Source organism: Leptodactylus fuscus, chromosome 11, assembly GCF_031893055.1.
Source record: "Leptodactylus fuscus isolate aLepFus1 chromosome 11, aLepFus1.hap2, whole genome shotgun sequence".
Taxonomy (NCBI): domain Eukaryota; kingdom Metazoa; phylum Chordata; class Amphibia; order Anura; family Leptodactylidae; genus Leptodactylus; species Leptodactylus fuscus.
The window spans coordinates 66,454,513-66,476,102 of NC_134275.1; the positions used below are offsets into that span (position 1 = coordinate 66,454,513).

The following is a 21,590-nucleotide window of genomic DNA, read 5'->3' on the forward strand; positions in this document are numbered from 1 at the left end:
AACCATCTGTAAGAATACAAATGACTCTTTGCTTTTCGACTGTGAGAAGATATTTAACCTCATTAGGACATTACTTTTTATAAGCTGTTTTAGATAAGGCGTCATGTCCTAAGTCATTGTGACCACTTCACCAGGTTGTGGAATTCTAGAAATGCTCGAGCCATCATGCATGCAGAACACAAGGGGCCTCCGGTCTGATCTCTTCTACATATAAATGTGCTATAAAGAGGGTCACATATTCTGAATGGAGGGTGAAATTTTGTGTCTGCAGCAGATGTTCCTTGGCTGGCATAAATATCAAATACTCTGGTGAATCAATGTTATAAATTTGGGTACCGTAAATGGCTTTGTGATCGGTGCCAGGTGCTCTCATTTCATTATTGGATGACTGCCTGAAGAGAAAACATGAATATTCTGAATACATAAAGATTATTTCTCATTGTACAAGAGAACACCTCTCTTCTTTTCTTACATTTCCATACCCATCTGAAAACATCTGTTAACAGAAATTAAACACTGCAGCTCAATGATCCGTTATTTTAGGATTTTTCCTCCTAAAGCCATGATGCTATAGATACTGCTACTGAAATAGCTCAATTGTGGAGGACCCATATACATCAGATTAGATCATACTAAATAGTATACATATATTGCTGTCATATCCTATATAGAAGACCTATTTATGTAATAAAAAGGCCTCAATAAGGGAAGCCAACTATGTGCATTACTATCACAGGGCGCCTGCAATGAGAAAAGCAGCAAATCTTTCTAGCACGCTATTTATTGCAGTGAACACATCACAATTTGCAGTAGCTCTAGGCCAGTGAAGGCGAACATTATAGAGACCGAGTGCAATAATTTAGTGGGTTTTGGGTTGCAGTTTTGGCAAAGTGGCAATGCGGCAATTTAACCTTAATACTGTGCGGATCCACAATTGCAGACAGTTACGGACCCGCAAAATACAGTTGTGTGAATGGGGCTTTACCGAGCGTTCAGTGATACAAACCACTTTGTACTGAAAGGTAAAGGTCTCTGCATTTGGTACTTTTGAACAATTAATGTTCACTACTTACATCGCACAGGATCTGTTTTATGGTGACCGAGCAATGTTATTACCGCCTGTACTAATATTATGTCTGCTATAAAACAGATACTGTGTGATATAAATAGTGAAGGGGCCCCCACACAGTACAATGCACTCCACAGTGGCCCCACACTGTAATCAAAGCTCCACAGTGGCCTCCACACTGTAGAGATACATATAATATATATATATATATATATATATACACACACTGTGTGTGTATATATATATATATATATAATATATCCATAGTGGCCCTCCCACAATAGTATATGTTTGACAGTGGCCTCCTACACAGTATTATATGCTCCACAGTGGCCCCCTGCACAGTAGTATATGATCCAAAGTGGCCCCCAAACAGTATTATATGTACCACAGTGGTCTTCAGATAGTAGTATATGCTCCACGGTGGTCCCCTGCACAGTAGTATATGCACCACAGTGATCCACAGACAGTAGTATATGCACCACAGTGGCCTGCAGACAGTAGTATATGCTTCGAAATGGCCCCCTGCACAGTAGTATATGCCCCACAGTGGCCCCCTGCACAGTAGTATATGCTCCACAGTGGCTTCCTGCACAGTAGTATATGCCCCACAGTGGCCCCCTGCACAGTACTATATGCTCCACAGTGGCTTCCTGCACAGTAGTATATGCACCACAGTGGCCCACAGACAGTAGTATATGCTCCACAGTGGCCCCCTGACAGTAGTATATCCTACACAGTTGCCCCCAGACAGTAGTATATGCTCCACAGTGGCCCCTGCACAGTATTATATGCTCCACAATGGCCCCCAGACAGTAGTATATGCTCCACAGTGGCCCCTGCACAGTATTATATGCTCCACAATGGCCCCCAGACAGTAGTATATGCTCCACAGTAGGCCTCCCATAGTATGATATGCTACTTACCTGCAGTCCCACAAAGAGCAGGTACAGTAAGTAGGTAAAGGCTGAATAATACTTGGTAAGGACCTCCTGACATTAGAAAAAACCTACATGTCGGGTTTTGCTGTCCGCTTCAAAAGTCGGACATCTTTAGGAACGGACACTTAAGGACAGGCACGGAGTGCAAAACAACGCACCCGATCGCCATTGAACTAAATGAAAAGTGTCACGGACACAGCTAGTGTCCGCTCCTAATGTCCGTGCAAGATTTTGAACAGACACTAGCAGCGGACACTACCTGTCGGACACTGACGGTAGTGTGAACGCCCCCTTAGAAGGTCCTTGGTGCTTGGCACGGCATAGGAGGAGATATGGGATAGGTAGTTTTTTTTTTTTTGACTGTAGGCACTGATCATTTACATCATCACACCTGTTCGGGGCATAGGTCACCCTCTGCAGCCAGTGTAACCCGTGGCCGCCTCAGAGTCCAAAAAACGCCTAGCTGTGACTGGATGCTGGAGTAGTGCATACAGTCGCGACATTGCGCTCTGGATTAGGCCCAAATGAATGTCGGGAGGGAGCGTTCGCACCGCGGAATCCGCCTCAAGAAAGGGCATGTCGCTTCTTTTTTCTGCGAGCGGGAACAAACCGCTCACGTAAAAAGGAACCCATTGAATTCAATGGGAGGGTTTTTTTAAGCCGGATTTTGACTCTGATTCTGCATCAAAATCCTGACCAAAAAAACCCATGTGAACCCGGCTTTATAGACACTATTTGTAAGGCCGGGGCCCCACATAGCATAAACGCTACGTTTTACGGTACCTGCAAAATGAATGTGACTTTTTCTAATCCCATAATTACTTTGCAATACAATATCCGCAGTGCAAATGTGGCGATTTAAAAAAACGCTGCGTTTTTGATCATCGCATGTCAATTATACCTACGCAAATGCTGGTGGTTTCCATATAGGTGTAATAAAAGCAGAAAGTCCACAGAGGAAATCTCTGCAAACCTTCTGTGAATAGTGTTGCGGGAAAAAACTCTGTGTTTCCGCTGCGTTTTTTTCCCCTGAAGCTCGCTACGTGGGGTCTTAGCCTATGGCGTTTTTTGTGCTGCCCCAACATGTGCAGCAACAAGTAATGACCTATGGAGCCTTTCACTAAGCTTTCTGTTTCTGTAAAGTCAAGTCTTTAAAACCTGAGATGAATGAATTTGTATACCTCTTGTGTAGGGTTGAGCGATCATGTTCGGGAAAGATCGGATTCCGATCGGCAATCGAGAAAATTTCACAATCGCCATCGGAATTCCGAACACAGTCTTTTTAGGTGGGATCCAGATCGGTGATTATTTCCCACAATGCTTTGCTACTGGCCAATGTTAGCCTTCACACTGAGTATACGCGCCACTCATTCTGAGCAGAGTGTATACTCAGTGTGAAGGCTCCGCTGCGGTTCCATAGGAATGAATGGCAGCAGCCGGCACACAGCCTTAACCCCCTGCATTCTGGCTGCGGCCAATGGGAGACTAGCTAACATCTAGCTAACATCTCTAGTAGCTACTTACCTGCAGAGATGGATGGTCCAGTGCCCGATGTTCTCATTCTTCTTTGCCTCGCTGCCTCGCTTCCCAGGTTAGTGTTTAAAGAGCTAGGAAGAAGGTGGGGCTTGTGGCTTAGGAGAGTGTGGGCGGGTACAGGGCGGGGAGATGTGACTTATCCCCTCCCAGTATCCGCCCACACTCTCCTAACCCGCCCACACTCTCCTAACCTGGAAGGGAGGGGTCGGCGAGGTGAAGAAGAACGAGAACACCGGGCACCGGACCAGCCATTTCTGCAGGTAAGTGAACACCAGGGGGTACTAGGTAGCCAGAGGATTAAAAAAAAATCCTCTGGCTGCTTAGTGATTAAAAAAAAAATCACTACACAGAGTGGATTCTAACAATTAAAGCGTTTAGTTAGATTCCATGCTGTATAGTGAATAGGATTGTTTTTAAAATCCGATCTCCGATTAGTAAAAAAAATCCCATTGACTTGCATTGGGATCGGAATTGGGATCGAGATCGGGTTCGAATGAAAAATTATCGGAAATTGGATTTCAAAATCGATCCTGAAAAGTCAAGATCGGCTCAACCCTACTCTTGTGCTATACAGATGGAATACGGTCGTTAAAAACAGATGTGTGAATAAGGCCTTAGGGTCATATGTACTTCAAGCACTGAACAGTAATCTAAGATCAGACAACCAAGTTGACCCGTGCATTATAAGTGATTGGCTAATCTTTTAGGATCCTATCTGATGACGACAAACTTGTTGACTGTTTCCAATGCAGTTCTATTGTCCGGCTCTAATTTCACCAATGTGATTGTTGCTTAGTAGAGATGAGCGAGTAGTATTTGATCGAATACCTCGCCGCCATAGGTATGCGTGTAAGTGGCCGAACACCAAGGGGTTAACCCCTTGGTGTTCGGCCGCTAACACGCATGACACCTATGGCGGTGAGATATTCAATCGAATACTACTCGCTCATCTCTATTGCTTACGTTAGACTATGTGGCCATTTGTACCCATAAACCTTTATCCTGTATGAAGTATTGTTCATAAACCGTAACAGCCGCCATTCCCCGATGCTACGGAGGTCTTGCTTACTGCAGTATTTAACACGAGGAAAGACAGCAATGTGTCTAGAAATAGGTTATAAAACTTGTCAAGCCTCTTAGCACTTGTTCATGGAGAGTGTTATGAGAAGCAATTTTATCGGAATATCCCACTGGGGCTTTATTACACACAACGCCTTGTATTCTAATACTATTTTAATGTATATGTCAGATCCTTTTATAATTGGGCATTTGGTTTTAATTGTACGCCGTTGAGTCTTGTTCATAAAATGATATCTGAGCGACGCACCAAAATGAGTTGTCGTGCTGCATATAATAAGTGGAGGGAGCAGACGGGGGAAAGTCATGCCACTTGAAAAGCATTTATTACGGTTTCTCCGTTGCAATTATCTGTCAAAAACTTTGTTCAATTAAAGTCTTATTTTTTATATACTCTCTCGTCGAGATATTCTTACCAGCGTGATATTTTAGTTAGAGGCTAATAAATTTTTATTTTTATTTTTTAATCACTCATTTGCATTCCAGGCTTTGCTTTGTAAGCTTTTCACTGATACTATGGCCGTGATCACTTTTATATTGGAAACTCAGATTAGAATGGCCACGTCGTTTGGCTACAGGGTTGGCTTTACCTTCTTGTTGTCTTATGTGTACCATTCTGTATAGATGTGTCTTTAATTTGGTTAAGGACTCCAATTCCTCATGATATAATATCGCAACATGGTAGCAGAACTCTTGAAACGTTGCAATTTTTTGGTGCAGAAACCACACAGACCCTATTATAGTCTATGGGGTTTGTGGGTTTCCTTAGGTAGCCGCTCTTTTATGCGGGTAGGTCTCCATTTAGGGGTCCCAACACAGATGTGAACCGGGTCTCAGTTTGGAAAATGACAACCTTAAGGCTAAGGTCTAGGGCTGAGCGATCGGGATCGGAAAAGATCGGATTCCGATTGGTGACCGAGTAAATTTCACGATCGCGATCAGAATTCCGATCCTGATCTTTTCCAGCAGGGTCGAGGGTGGAGGTTATCTCAAGATTGGCTTAACCCAGGGGCCACACGGTGGCTCAGTTGTTAGCACTGCAGCCTTGCAGTGCTGGAGTCCTGGTGTTCAAATCCCGCCAAGGGGCAAAACCATCTGCAAGGAGTTTGTATGTTCTCCCCGTGTTTGCATGGATTTCCATCCCATATTCCAAAGACATACTGATAGGGAAAAATGTACATTGTGAGCTCTATGTGGGGCTCACAATCTACATTAAAAAAAAAAAAAAAAAAAAAAAAATCGGCTTAACCCTATTCACGTATATATCATTAATAGGGTTGAGCGATCGGGATCGGGAAAGATCGGATCCTGTTCGGCAATCGAGCAAATTTCATGATCGCGATGAAAATGATCGGAAATCGGATTTTAAAATCAATCCTGAAATCTCAAGATCGGCTCAACCCTACTAAGGTCCCATGTAGAGAAATGCTGCTAAAAAAACTCGGCAGAAACGCGTTTCATTCTTTTCCGCAACGTCTTTCACTGCGTGTTTGCTGAGTTTTCTCTTGGTGAATTCTCTTCCCGTATGAAATCTATAGGGAAAACGCAAATGTTTCCGAAGGTACGCTTGATATGCTGCGATTTTCTGCAGTGGCAAAATGCTGCAACATGGGGTTTCAGCCTAATCCTACTACATTGTAAATGCTACATTGTTTTAAACGCCCAGCTCTTCTTTCCGTCAATATCTGCCATAACCCCGTATGTATTAGATGGTCGTCCAGTCTCCAGTCGGTTTAGCCATCATTTGACTAATGTGAATGGCCACTTTAACATATTAAAATGTTTCTTAATTTGTATCATTGTATCAAATGGGTATGAATAAGACAATAATGAAGTTCATCTTACTCATTAAACTTCCCTCTATGTGTTCCAGAGCCTGGATAAGACGGTGAAAGATGAAGCTTTCTGTATTCTTCACCTTTTTGATTTGGTCGGCTGTAAGTGCAGATGTGAAGCTGGTGTCCAAAAGAAACTCAGGTAAGGCGAATGCATCGAATACGTTATTGGTCTGTACCAGCCCTTTCTGATGAGATGTTATTGTATGGCAAGGACTGGAGAACAAGTTAATGGCTCTTCGTAAAGATAGGCCATCTCTTCTTATCCCTAAAATGTCTTAAGGCAACGGAGATAAGTCTTCCAGATTACCTGGGGTTGTTAAAGTAAAAAAGTGGGGCTTTTCATTTTCAGTACGGTATTTTTTTTATTGCTCAGATGGTTGAATGTACCTAACCAGTGAATTTTTGTATTATGTTAGAGGTATTGTAGTTCCGTTGTCTTTCATGAGCTTAGAAAGCTAAGTAATACCAAGCACAATGAAACATCTACTACATAACTTATAAGTGCTCCTTCTAATGGCCTTATGCACGAAACTGAGTATTCAGCCTGATGTTCCGTTGCGATATTTTATAGGACCTGCTCTATAAATATCAGAACGAAGCGCTGGAACAGAGCTCGGCTGCACTCGGCCTGCCCATGCGTGCACGAGGCCCAAAACTCTGCAACGCCTAGTGCAGGGCTCGAAGTGGCAATGCATATAGAAAAAGTATTTGTAGAATGGAAACAAAATGCAGGATATTGGCTGTTTGACAAAGCAGACTATGATAGTGTGTGTATTATATTGTAGTGTAATGTAGTTGCATGACATAAGATCACAGCGTTGCGTTACTACATCTCACCTAATGGTATTGATTGTGGTTGTGTTGCATCTTGCAAAAGTCTCACGACTTGACAATACAACGCTACAAAATTTCTGCACAACTGCATATAATACAATTAGTTTTGACTGCTGGAGGGACATTTGCAATTTTTCTGTTTTTAAGCAAAGGCCTCGCGTAGCGCCCCGCAGCAAAAAAGTGCTATGGGGAAAAAAACAAGGTGGAAACGCATCGCAGTTCTTCCCACAGCACTTTGCACAAAAAGTTTGCAGAGGTTTCATCTGAGGACTCTCTGCTTCCATTATACCAATAGGGAAACTGTTGCGTTACAACAGGTATAATTGACATGCTGCATTTTCCAAAACCACAACGTTTTTGGAAAGTGCAGCATGTCTGCTGCGCGTATTTTATCGGAAAGTGGAGATGGGGTTTACTATGATTCCACTGTGACAGCAAAATGGCGAATTGTGGTGTGGCGTAATAGTCAAAAGCTGTGTTTCCCAACCCTTAAAGGGGTACCCCAGCTTAAAGTAACATGTACTATAAAGTTACTTATCTATTTGGGCAGGGATCCAGTGGAGAGTCTTGGGTCACCATTTTCCTGATATTTGGCCCTATTAGGGGCGAAGCAAAAACAGAGACTCTAAGGCCAGGGCCCCATGTGGCGTAATGTGGTGGCAAAAACTGTGGCGTTTTACAATCTAACAAATCCCATCCACACTCTGTGGACATTACCCGCAGTGGACATGCTGTGATTTCCAAAACCTTTGCAGTTTTGGAAATCGTAGCACGTCAATTATACCTATGGAAATGCAGATGGTTTCCATATGGATATAATTGAAGCAGAAAGTGCGCAGAAGAAACCTCTGCAATTTGTGAATGGGATTAGCCAGAATCCCATTCACTTTGCAGGTTCTGTAAAATGCACCATTTTATGCGGCGGCATTTCCACAACAGCTTAAACGCTACATTTTCGCAACGTGGGACTTTCAACCTTAATGAGCTTAGCTGACTCAAACGAATTCTCTATTGCTCACCATTAGGCACTAACTAGAGACATAGGACAATGATAGATTACTAAACAGAGACCTATGGCAATAATAAATGACATATGATGAAACCAGATCCGTCAACAGCAGCCTGCTGGTGATTTCTAGATAGCGTCACAGAATGAAATCGTAATGAATATAAACAAGTAGAAAAACCAAAACCCAATACTGTAGCTGCTGTCAGTTTTCCCTGGGTGCAGGATCCTACGTCTCCTTATTGTAATTGTGGCTCTGATAGAAGACATTGCTGTATAGCCTCTATTTATATAACGGATTTAGCTTTTTGCTTATTCAAGTGTCTTTGAATAGACCGGTTTTATTCCCTTCTATTAGAACGCAGAACGCTGTTTCTACTTTAGTTTCTTAGAATTCCTGCTGGTGGAAATCTAGGCAAGCGTTCTCCAGGTGGGGGTTAAAATGCTATGTATGAAGTGCGGAGCGTGTTATCTGTTTATTAGTGACTGTAAAGTGACAGTATCGATCGGGTTTCTTATAAAAGGTAAAAGGATAACAACCAGCTTGTGTTAACTAAGTCACCAAAGCTCCATTCTGCTTTCATGCTTGTTGTGGTACGCTGCACTCTGCTACACAATGAGACACCTGAGAGGCTTTGCTGGGTCCTGATATTGATTGAGAATTATATTGATGGCTGGTTATTTTTACACTCCTCAGATTGGAACATTGCATTGGAGAGATTCACATCATAAAAGCGAAATCACGGAGCGTGCATGGATAGGTTCACAGTGCTTCAGACCCTGTGGTGGAATGCTTCCTGACAGCTGACCTATATTACACCGCTCCTCAACCTTTGCTACTGTATCTCTTCTTCTATGAAAATTCACCTGTACATTACTTTCTCCGGCCTTCTATGATGCCATGCTTTAGGACTGACGATTTTTGACTATTGCAGAAAATAAGTCATTGTTAGGTATTAGGTGCTGCATGGCTTCCATGCCTTACTCCTGTTACCATACACAGTTTGGTGGTCTATCTCCTCTGTGCAGTGCCTGACATACTAAACAACAGGGTCCTTACTATAGTCTATGTCTGTAAACGGGTTGGAAGTTTTTGCTAAATTAGGGTCACTGATGGCATATTCTTTATTGTAAGGCCCAGTTCACATTAGCATTCGGAGAGTCCGCTTGGGGACCATCCCCTGAACGGAAACCTATCCACATAAAACAGCAGTTACCTAAGGAAACCCGCAGACCCTATAGACTATAATGGGGTCTGTGTGGTTTCCGCTTGGTTTCTGCATGAAAAATGCAGAGAGAAAAGTGCTGCTTGCACATAGTCCAATGGAATGGCCCGAATGCAGATGGGAACCGGGCCTAAGAGACCTGAGTACTCGCTAGGATATATCACACATTTACCCTGAAAAAAATGTTTGTTTGCAAATGAGCTTGTAAAAAGAAGGGTTGGACATGTTGAAATCCAACATGCCCAACCCTTCTCTTTTTTCATGGTAGATTAGCTGCGGCCGATTCTTCTTCTCCTACTGAGAATACATGAACATCATATGATTGTGTATATAGGGGGAAAACGTCAGAAAAAGCAAGAAGTATCTAAGATGTGCTGTACAATGTAAATCACACCTTTACCTGCATTTGTGCAGTTGGAAGCTCCCAATGATCCCAATGTTACATAAAGCTTTGTCTTATGCAACGTTATGCGGCACTGTTATCCGGATTAGGCCCAAATGAATGCACCTAGTCGGGAGGGAGTGTCTTCAGGTGGATGTCATGAGGCACAATTCGCCTGAAGAATGAGCATGTCCATTCTTTTTTCCGGGAGCTGGAACAAACAGCTCCTGGAAAAAAGAAATGACCGACTTCCATTGGAGTCAATGGGAGCCTTCTTTTTGGTCAGGATTTTGAGGTGGATACGGCCTCAAAATCCTGACCAAAATACCCCATGTGAACTCTGCCTAATCCCCAGGGAGGGCTTGTTGGGAGGGGGGATAAAACAAAAGTAAACTCCACTATACCTGGCCCCCATTGAAATGTTAGCTTCCCCGTTCCATTCAATGACTATGCTGATATTAGCGGTGACAGCGGCAATAGCCAACAGATGACTACTAAGGTCAGTGGTCACCTAAGCTACCCCACTTCTGGTCCAACCGGTTTTATACCCCATCCCTGGCTCTCCCTGAGTTTTCCTCTTATTTGCTATCATTCCTTTATCTACTACAAGTCACATGGGTCTTTCCATCTATATTGGTGTCATATTTGAGATCCGCTCTATAATACAGGCATGTGCGTGAGCCATCAATGTGAATGAAATGTTTAGTAATCTCTTCACTTTTTACACACTGCAGTATTTTTGGCTCGCTGTGATTTTCTGTTGTGATTTTTATCCCCACTTGTGATCACGGTTTCTTAGGGATGCAGTTCTAGAAACATGTCCTAGAACAACGCACAGTCTGAACTTAGCCTAGGGCCATCTCTACGAGTGATGATACAACTTAGTAGCTGAACGAGAATTCTTGCAACAAATCTGATCTGTGTCTTATCCAACTGTGTTATTAAATTACAGTCGGAGTATAGTGCGCCTTATTCCTATCCCGAACATGTACGTCCGCGGAGATTACTGACACAACTCACCTGTGGTGCCTGTACCATGGATAATCTACATTTCTATTGTCCGCAGAATACGGCTGTGGCAGGGATGATGGATCATTATGACAGACAGTCAATCCACTGCCTACTGTATAAGCAGCTACATGTAAATAGGAGTTGACCCATCACACTGGTTTCTCAGACGTGAAGGGGAAGCTGTCCCAGAAATAAATCATCCACTTGCAAAGGATTTCTGCAAAGATCAAATCTGTTTCTGGCTGACCACTCCTTGTCTTGTGGTTGCCTAGTGTATGTTGTAGTGTAAAGCATTTTCACTGATGGAGAGCGCCCCCTGTGTTTGTTCATAATTCTGTCCTGAATCATTTCTATCTCACACTTTGATTTTCATATTCAGACTTGCTGTATATACAGTACTTACATCTAGAGCAGTGATTTCAACCCATGGTACGAGTACCCCCACTTTCAGAAACCTTGTCCAACCTCACCCCAAAACCCACCCCTAGCCCTTCTAATTATGAACGCCTGTTCACTGCAGCAGGCACCATCCTTACTTTACAAATGAAATGAGCAATTCCACTCTGTTTCCCACTCTCTCCCTGCTGTAAGTGCTGACGGTACGCCAAGCCCCAAACCAGAGAACAAGCATGGAGTAGAGTGATAAGTAATGAATGCTGCTTATCACTGAGCATGGGGGCCCTGTGGGGGCTGTTATTTTACATGTGGGGGTGCTGTGGTGGGCCATTATATTACACATGGGGGTGCTGTGGTGGGCCATTATATTACACATGGGGGTGCTGTGGTGGGCCATTATATAGCACATGGGGGTGCTGTGGTGGGCCATTATATTACACATGGGGGTGCTGTGGTGGGCCATTATATTACACATGGGGGTGCTGTGGTGGGCCATTATATTTCATATTGGGTCACTGTGGTGGGCCATTATATTACACATGGGGGTGCTGTGGTGGGCCATTATATTTCATATTGGGTCACTGTGGTGGGCCATTATATAACACATGGGGGTGCTGTGGTGGGCCATTATATTACACATGGGGGTGCTGTGGTGGGCCATTATATTACACATGGGGCACTGTGGAGGGTCATTATATTACATGTGGAGGTGCTGTGGTGGGCCATTATATTTCATATTGGGTCACTGTGGTGGGCCATTATACTACACATGGGGGTGCTGTGGAGGGCCATTATATTGCACATGGGTTGCTGTGGAGGGTAATTATATTACTCATGGGGTGCTGCGGAGGGTCATTATATTACATGTGGAGGTGCTGTGGTGGGCCATTATATTTCATATTGGGTCACTGTGGTGGGCCATTATATTACACATGGGGCAATGTGGAGGGCCATTATATTATAAGTGGAGGCACTGTGGAGGGCAATTTTATTACATGTGCAGGTTCTGTGAAAAGCCATTATATTACATGCAGGGGCTCCGTTATATTACTTGTGGGGCGCCATAACATTACTTGTGGAGATACTGTGGAGCCCTATTCTACTGATTGTGAGGGCCATTATACTACATGAAGGGGCACTGACAGACCATTATACTACATGTGGGGGCACTGATGGAACTCGCATACTGCATGTGGAGAAAACACCTATGATTTTTTTTTTTATCCTGGAGACTTAGTCCATTTGGATCCGTTATTCATTCATTCATTCATTCATTCATTCATTCATTCAATTTGTAACAAACGGACCTGTGATAGTTTTAGGCTTCCACTTCTGACAAATATATCTCAAAATTTTAGTAGAGAAAAACGGCAATGAGCAGTAGAATGTGAACAAACGTCTTTACTACTCTAAATAAATTGTTATATAGATGTTATATGATTTAATGCAAACATATATAATATACAAGATCTGCTTTGCCTATATAGGCGACACATGCCAAGATACAGTTGGGTGACTCCTTATGACAGTATTATCCCTTAGAGGCATTACATACTGTGCACTCTGACCGGACATGTCTTATTGTTTGTCTCTGATTTACACAAAAACCCAACAAAAGACATAGAGAAAGTACCGTAGATGCCATATTTAGCAACCCTACTAAGCTTCTTGGGATATACATCATATGCACTTGACCCTTTATTTTTCTGTTTTTAGCTTAATGGGAATATATACAGTCCGCCCCTTCCCCCATATCCTCCTTTGCTACGCTGTATATTTGCTGGATCAGTACAGTATGTGTCTCCATAGAACGTGTTTATACCAGCCTTCTGCAAGCTGCATTGATCCGAGAAGAAGGATCATTCTTGGGGACTGCATTTTATCATTTTATTATCTCTAACCCCTTCAGCCTTCATTGATTCTTCAGTATAATCAAGATGACAGGTACTTCTAATAGGCTGCTAAGAAGACATAATAAACCTGGAGCCACGCCAGAACAAAATGTACTGAGAGGACGCTACAGTATATAGCCCTTTCCAAGCCGGGCATCCACGAAAAGCAAAGCAGTGTTGGCGATATTGATAATGAAATGGTTTGCAATTGAAGGACACTTGGTTATTACAATCTAGTCCTTTAAAATACGGATATTGATCTTCACATGGATAAGAAGGGCAGAGATTAGTAAATATAATTTTACCATATTATCTGCCGATTCTCTGACCCACTAAGTGTCTTCGCCTGAACACGTCAATGGTTGATGCACAATGGGCACCATTGGTTACCATTGGCATGTGCTCATTCATATGTGCCTTTTTATTACCTCAGACCCTTAGATAGACTATATCCCTCTGTTCCTAAGAAGTTAGTAGCTGACAAAGTGGAATTCAATCCAAATTTCAGGAAATATTCAATTTGCATCAAATCCGGATTTCCTCACGCTTCATGGTAACGATCGCATTTTTTCATAAAATGTCTGCCGCACATTAGGACATGGGGCAAGGAACTCTGGGGATGTGGGATCACCCACAATGCCTTATGTGCAACTAATCAGCAGCCAGCCATCCCTCTCATGTCATAGCCCTTTAACCCCTTCACGACGGCATCGGGAGTGGATGTTAGCTGTAACTGACAGCCAACACCCTGCTCTATAACCCCTGGTTGGAGCACAGCTCTGATCACGGTTTTAACCCATTGGATGCCACGGTCAAACATGACCGCGGCATCCAAGGTGTTCCACCTTGGAAAATTTGGTGAAGCTGCCGAATCCAATTTTTGAAAAATTCTCTCATCTCGATTGGTGTCTAGCATCACTTTTTGGTAAAATTGATGTCCATTATAATAACTTATCTGTTCCAAGCTTTACCATCATATATAACCATTAATAGCTGGCTGTTTAATACAGGAGGTTGAATCAGCGATCCTTGTTTAGTAAGCCTAGTTGGCTAGTCTATGGAAAGTCTATAGAAGGTACGTAAACAACTGAGCTTCTAATAGATGGAGGTCCTTTTGTTGGAACCCCCATGTATCTTATATTAATGACTCATCCTATGGATCTTGTTTCATTTGAATCTCATACATTTCCTTATACAGGCTACCAAAAGTACTTTAAAGGCAACCTATCAGGTTGGAAATGTAGTCAATTCTGCAGGCAACAGTTATACAGTTGAGAATATTAATATTCAATTTGTGAGATTTTATACTGAATTATTCTCATTTATTGATCTGAAAGCCTACTCATTTTTTGGCTTAATAAACCAGTGGGCGGTTCAGTATCCAGACTAATAAAGGGAATGCCAATAATAAATGAGACTAGCCATTGGACTCCTAAGTGCAGAATGACAATTAATGTCAGGTTCACACTAGTGTTAAGGTCCTTCGAAGGACCAGAACTATGAATAAGCCGACTGATACAACAGCAGTCACATATGGAGCCTGGCGAACCTCATTATCTACAATGGGATCCATCGAGGGTCAATTCTTTTAAGCTGAAACCTCAGGCCGTAAAGGTCCTGCAAGTCCAATCCACACGGCAAGAGTCTCCTAGCGGAAACTCCAAAGCCAATGTGAATAGCTCATCATACAGAATCCTTTCCAACAACACTATATTCAGGTATAGGTTTTATGTAGAATGAATAATCTCCTTATAAAATATAAGGAGTGAATACACAATTTCCACAACTTGTGTTCTGTTGAGCAGGCCAGGACTCATAAGATGGTGGTTAGTCTTGGTAGACTTTGTAGCTTTCTTCTAAGAAGTTAGGCACGTTCCTTGTAATTACTTGTCAATGAGTGGGACGAACATGTACAAATTAGATTACTTTACATAGTAATTAGGTGTCTGAATAATTTTCTTTGATATGGATAATGAGTCACGTAAAGTCTGACTATGGCTACATGTTACACTTCAGAAGAACATATGTTCTGTCAAGCTAATCCTGTCATCAAAGCCGACCAAAAATGCTCTATTGAACGCTGTTTGCTGGAACACTTTTGTAGCCGACGCGTTCGTGATCAAGAAACATTGTATCAAACTTCAATCAACAAAGTTGTTAGGAGATCATAATAGTTGTATACTGGACTAATAGATGAGCAATGTAATTCGGGTACAAAGAAGAATATAAGACTGAGGATATTGTATCTATTAGCAGCAATCTGGATTCTAAGGCAGGTATACAGTGTCGGACTTGGGTACCTAGGGTCCAACAGTAAAATTAATTCTGGGGGCCCACTGTACATCTATATACAAATATAACCTGACACTCATTCACAGATTCCTAAAGTTAGCGTGTCACGATCATACTGTAAATATATTTTCTATTAGGGGCTGCTGCCTAGTCCTTGTCCTTTGGTCCTTTGAGTAGACTGCTGGCAGGTTCTTGCCTTGAACTAGGGCTCCATGAGCTGAGGATATATGCCCACACAGGAGAAAACCTCAGACATAAGCAAGACTCTCTAAGATAATTGAGACCCCTAAAGTGTGACTGAGAAGATGGGTTACAGGGAGGAAGGATACCGGTTGCCCTGACTCTGCACCTTGAGGTCATCTCAGCCGCCATGCTTCAATATATGAAAATAAACTGGGGAGTGTCTTTAATCTATCCAGTATATTGAATGATGAGTGGCTGTATGAAGTACAGTGTATTATGGTATGCCAGGGAGAGCTAGGAGCCCAACTGGTTCAGGGGGCACCAGGGCATTGTCCTATTCACCTTTGGGACAGTACGAGCCTGAAGGCATACATGGTGAGTCAAGTGGCGCCTCCACCACATTGGTCACCTTGGGAATGTCCTCTACGAGATTCCATGTTCAGGGCAGTTTTTTGGATACAGTAAGGTAAAAACCAGATTGAGAGAAGAGATGGTCCCTCGGCCCCCTGAGGCGAAATGGCAGATAACCACCCAATTTACTAAAAACTTATTCAGGCAATTATTAGATGCCTAATATACAACTAAGCCAATTTTTACTCTAAATGAACATTTCCAATAAATGTCTTAAAGGGGATGTCCAAGGACCTCTACTTCCTCCAGGCATTTGTTGAGGACCTGGGGGTTTCCGAGTTTATTCCAACCCATGGTCTCATGATCATAACTAGCTCATGTTTTCCCTCCCCCAGTCGCTCTGCCTCCTCTCCCATTTTCATAGGCAGTTACTGGTGCTATGGGGTATGGTAGATTATAGTAAAGCCAGACTTCATAACACAGATAACTACATATGAAAATGAAAGAGTAGTTGGAGAAACCTGATGAACAGGGCTGCTGTGATCATGTGACCTAAGGTTTGAACCAGACTGAAATCCGCAGGTCCAGCTTGAACAGATGCCCTGATGATGTAAGTAAAATTAAAGTCCATGGACAACCCCTTTAAATAGCTTTAAAGGGATCATATAAGTTATAAAATGTCTCTGAAATTAGTAATGGTGTCACGTAGGGACCTTTAATAAGAGCAGAAACATACTCAAGTGGTCACAATCTGAAACAAGATGGCGATAATCATGGAGCCCGATCCTGGTGCATTCCCAGACTGATTTGGATGTTCATAAAATGTTGAATATCCTTGGATTATTTCATTGGTTTCTGTCCACACAGATATGTTTCTACTCTTATTAAAGACCATTACTCAGCCCAATTATTGATTTAGGGCTGAACACATGATTGTACTTGATTCCTTATATCACAAAGGAGCCAGAATGTTCAGTCCCCTTGGTGTAATGATAACGTCTTGCAACATTTTAGATATTTGCTCTGATGCTAAATCTCGAATCGTTTAAGCCTATACATTGCAATAAAGTCAGAGATCTTAAACCTTGTCTCCAAATTAAAACCTATTCCATCTGTGTATCGCATTAACTCATGGGCTCTTCTGCTCATTGGCCCTTCACAACATTCCTAATATTCTCCCCCGGGGCTGAGAACCGTTTGTGATTAAGTTCTTGATTCTTATTTATTATGTAGTATTGGATGGAAAATCCCTCATTCACCTTAAATAATATGCTCTTGAGGATTTACCATTATAAAATCAATTGCATGTTGAGTAGGAGCTATGAGAGTGTCAGTTCTGCTTTATAAACACCGAGCTGTGATTCAATGAGTCACCTCCTATTTATCTCCTGGAAAGAAGGAGGCTCAATAATAGCGGAACGCACTTTAATGAAGTGATGGACCTCTCTTAGCCTTGACCGAGAGGTCTTGGACCATAGTATATGACTATATTCTACTTTGACCTTACCGTTGACCTGCTACTTCTTAACACACTTCACAGTGTATAGAAATGTAGACCTGATTATTATTTTTTTTTTTTTTTATAAATACTTGTATTCCCCGTGAAAATACAATTCTGCAGCATGGTTAAGCTCAATTTGTCAATGTGAAATTCCTCTTTTATTCCTCCTGAATATTTTTGAATAAATTGACTGACTACTGGACGATACCATGCCTTATGAACATCTGGCACTATCAGCACTGCCAACACCCAGTTGTCAATTTATTCATAACTTTCTCGGAGGAGGAAGACAGCCCTGAGTTCTAAGAAAATGTTCTAAAGATCTATTTTCTAAAAGGTAATAAAATAGACATATCGGAAGAGCTCACCGGTCCACTATAAGGGTCCAGTCACACGGAGAAATTTAGCGCTGATTCTGGCGCGGAATCCACATCAGAATCAGCGCTGGAAAAAAAAAGACTCCCATTGATTTCAATGGGTTCCGCGTAGAAAACGGAACCCACTGAAGTCAATGGGAGTCTTTGTTTCTCAGAACGGATTCTGCACCAGAATCAACGCCAAATTCCTCCGTGTGAGTAGACCCTAAGGTTGGTACTTGCTTCTATTACAAGTACACTTTTTTATTTTTTATAAACTCCTTTTTGGGCACTATAGACACCGGAGTAGATTTACTATTGAATTTGCTGGCGAAAAATCCACATCTTAGCATGTGTTCTCACATCTAGCTTAAGATAAAATATTTGCAAATTTCTTGACAAGTGGGCATGCCTTGGCAGGAAAAGGAGCATGGCCTAATAGGCAACACCATTTTGGCGTAAAATTCTAGCTCAGATTAAATAATTAAAAGGTGGTATGAATTTAAAATAGACTAAAGATATTCCAAAGGTATCTTTCGGCATCAGCCACTTTGATAAATTTGGCGGATATTCAAACTGCTTAAGTTTACACTGTCTAAACAATTAGTATTAGTAAATCTGCCCATAAAGTTTTAAATTTAAAATTTACATTTGGACAAAATACTAAAAAATGGCACACATTTACTTAGTTGATGCCTCTACTTTTGAGGCATAGATTGGGCCAACATTTTGCCGCGTCTCGTCATTCAGCCGGGACAAAATATATGAATTTTTCAAACATCCCAACATTTTGTTTTTCTAGAATGCAATGAAGATGTGGCCAGCCATTGTATATCTGTTAGGCAAATTTATGAAGCTTAATTTCACAATTCTGGTGCAAAACAAAATGACTTTTGTCTACGCATGATTCGTGCGGACACCACGCAGAATATACATGGACCCTATTACAGTCTATAGGGTCCAGGAGGTTTCTTAGCTAACCGCTTTTTAATGCGTATAGGTTTGAGCTGGGGGGGGGGGGGGGGTCTTCCGAAAGCGGACTACCCGAACGGAATACCAAATGCAGATGTGAATTGGTCCTTATTGGTTCACTGGTTAGTACAAATCTCAATTCACTTAATTTCTACAGTCACTGTATGTATAAGAGGAAAGTAAGTGGATAGTGGATAGGTTTTTGCAATTTTTGCTCTTGTTCACACTGATAGATTTTCCCAAATACAGCCACTGGATTTGATGCTGATCTACGTCCTGTAGTCTTATGAAAGGATGCCCCAAGATAAACACCTCCATCCCCCGCTGTTACTAGCGCCATCACTAATCTTCCTTTCCGGTGCCTTGTCAAGATGCTGTTTTCTAGTCAATTAGGGTTGCACAAGACATAGAATTTCAATACCATTCCAATAGTATGGAGGAGCAAACAACTCAATAATGGAGACTTCACTACCTCAATACTAAGCAGCTCTTGCAATACAGTTTACTACAGACAATGGGAACACTCCAGGGAACCCGGCATGGCCACTGCCCAGTGCTCTCCTTGTCTTATGTTCAGTGCTCACCTCTCATCCACCATTTGCAGTTAACGTGGTGCTGGCTGTATTACAGAAAGAAGGAACACAACTCTCGCCTTTCTACACTGCCGCCAATGGTTTCTTGAGAATCTAGAGGGACTTCATATGTTTGGAAAGAGGGAGGAGAATGTGGTATGTGGTACAAGTAGTGTGTCATGAGCACCATTGGGATTAGGAGGCAGGGACCTGAGACTTCGTGTACAGGTTTCCTTGTGTGCAGGTTTCCTCTGCAAACTTTCTGTTTCAATTATACCTATTGGGAAACCGCCAGCGTCTCTGTAGGTATAATTAACATATTGCAATTTCCAAAACCGCACCCGTTTTGGAAATCTCGGTGTGTCTGCAGTGCGGTTTTTACTGCAAAGTGGCCATGGGTTTTGCTAGAATCCCATCCACTTTGTGATGACTGTAAGACGCTGCAATATTGTCTGCAGCGTTTCTGCTCTGGGCAAATCGCAGCATTTACGCCTCTTGGGGCTCCGGCCTTAATGTTAAGGCCCCAAATAGCGGTCCATAGCTAGAAAGTGCTGTGGGAAAAAAAAATCCGGAATGAGTGAATGGGGCTAGTCAGAATCGCGTCCACTTTGCAGGTACTTTGCAGCAGTTTTTGGCATTTATACTATGTGGGGCCCAGGCCTTAAATCAATTCCCGCTTCTTCTTTTTTTTTTTTATTTTTTTTTTTAAATGTAGATTGTGAGCCCCATATAGAGCTCACAATGTACATTTTTCCCCCTATCAGTATGTCTTTGGAGTATGGGACGAAATCCACGCAAACACAGGGAGAACATACAAACTACTTGCAGATTTAGTCTCTGTCAGGATTCAAACCCAGGACTCCAGTGCTGCAAGGCTGCTAACCACTGAGTCACCATGTTGCCCCACTTCCCTCTTCTTCTATCAGATTTGTCCAAGCTCCATACTGCAGCATGGGCACCCCCATACTGAGGGACTGCAAAATAGTCAATGGCTACCATGCATGCAGCACCAATAACACTAGGGGGCGCCATCCTTTACATCAAAGACCTTTATCTTTAGGACATATTTTTTTCAATAGGTGCAAATCTCCTCCAAAAAAATGAATGTAATGTCTTTAGCAAGAATAAACAGAACATCCCTTAAGGAATTTTTGCTTAACTTCTGTGAAAGTTGCCATTGAAGTATTTTTTGACAGTTTAATTTCCCTCCATTTGGTTCCAGAGGAACATTTTAAGTGCAGAGATAAATGTCATTGTTACCTCTTTCAGGGCTGACAATTATCCAGAAATGTTTTTATGATATGCGACTTTGTACGCCCGCTTAAAGGAATTAGTAATGTATTACGGGTGTTTGGGTTCTTTTGTGCACGTCTCAGCTGAATGTATTACCTGTTCTCTCAAGTGTTCCCTCAGAATCAATTTAGTGACTTTCAGATAGCTTTGCATCTTTGAGTTGAGGCCTAGTAAATTTTCTGTCACCAGTCATTTCATCATATGTTGTCCAAGAGCCACGGTGTCCTGCCAGCTCACATAAAGCAGTTATAAAGCTGTCTCTGGTCTCCCTTTCCTTCTGAATGGTCTTATTAACCTTGGCCATCAGAATATTGCATTGTATCTTATCACAAAGCTGCTATCATGTCCTTCATTTGCCTTTGTGTAAGATGCTAGACTGCATTATACGTTGAATACATTCAGTTCCATGGCCTGTTTTTTTTTCGTGTCATCCTTTAACTTAAGCCCTGGGTTAAATAGGACATTTAATCAAAGTTTTTGATAGCGCACGGTGAAAAATGGCAATAAAGTAATTCCGTGTTTTGTATCTAAACAGACGGTCTTATGCCCTTGTAGATATTGCGCTAGGTTACGTGACACATTAAAGCAATTCTGTGACTCCATTTTTATATTCTTACAAGCAAAACAAGTGGAATATATTTTCTTTAACCTGATGACCCAATCCAGTTGTGTGTACGTGCGGCATAATATCCACATCAAATACAGGACGCATAGTAATAGGATATTTTCCTCTCTGTTTCACATGTTGGTTGAACTTGCCAAACAGCCCAACTATTTATTACATTTATTGTGTATGGAAACGTACTTCTCTATAGAAATCAGGATTGGGCATGTTGAATTTCAACATGTCTGATCCTTTGAT

The 21,590-nt window shown here is 42.1% G+C and overlaps 1 protein-coding gene across 2 annotated transcripts in view; it reads left to right on the forward strand.

Moving 5' to 3' along the window:
• IL1RAPL2 (interleukin 1 receptor accessory protein like 2) overlaps positions 1–21,590 on the forward strand; it is a 559,437-nt gene that overhangs the window by 34,009 nt on the left and 503,838 nt on the right. For both annotated transcript variants that reach the window (XM_075259056.1, XM_075259057.1), the window contains exon 2: positions 6,497–6,600. In XM_075259056.1, the coding sequence (XP_075115157.1) occupies positions 6,519–6,600 (82 nt within the window). In that variant the 5' untranslated portion in view covers positions 6,497–6,518. The remainder of the gene's footprint in view (positions 1–6,496; positions 6,601–21,590) is intronic.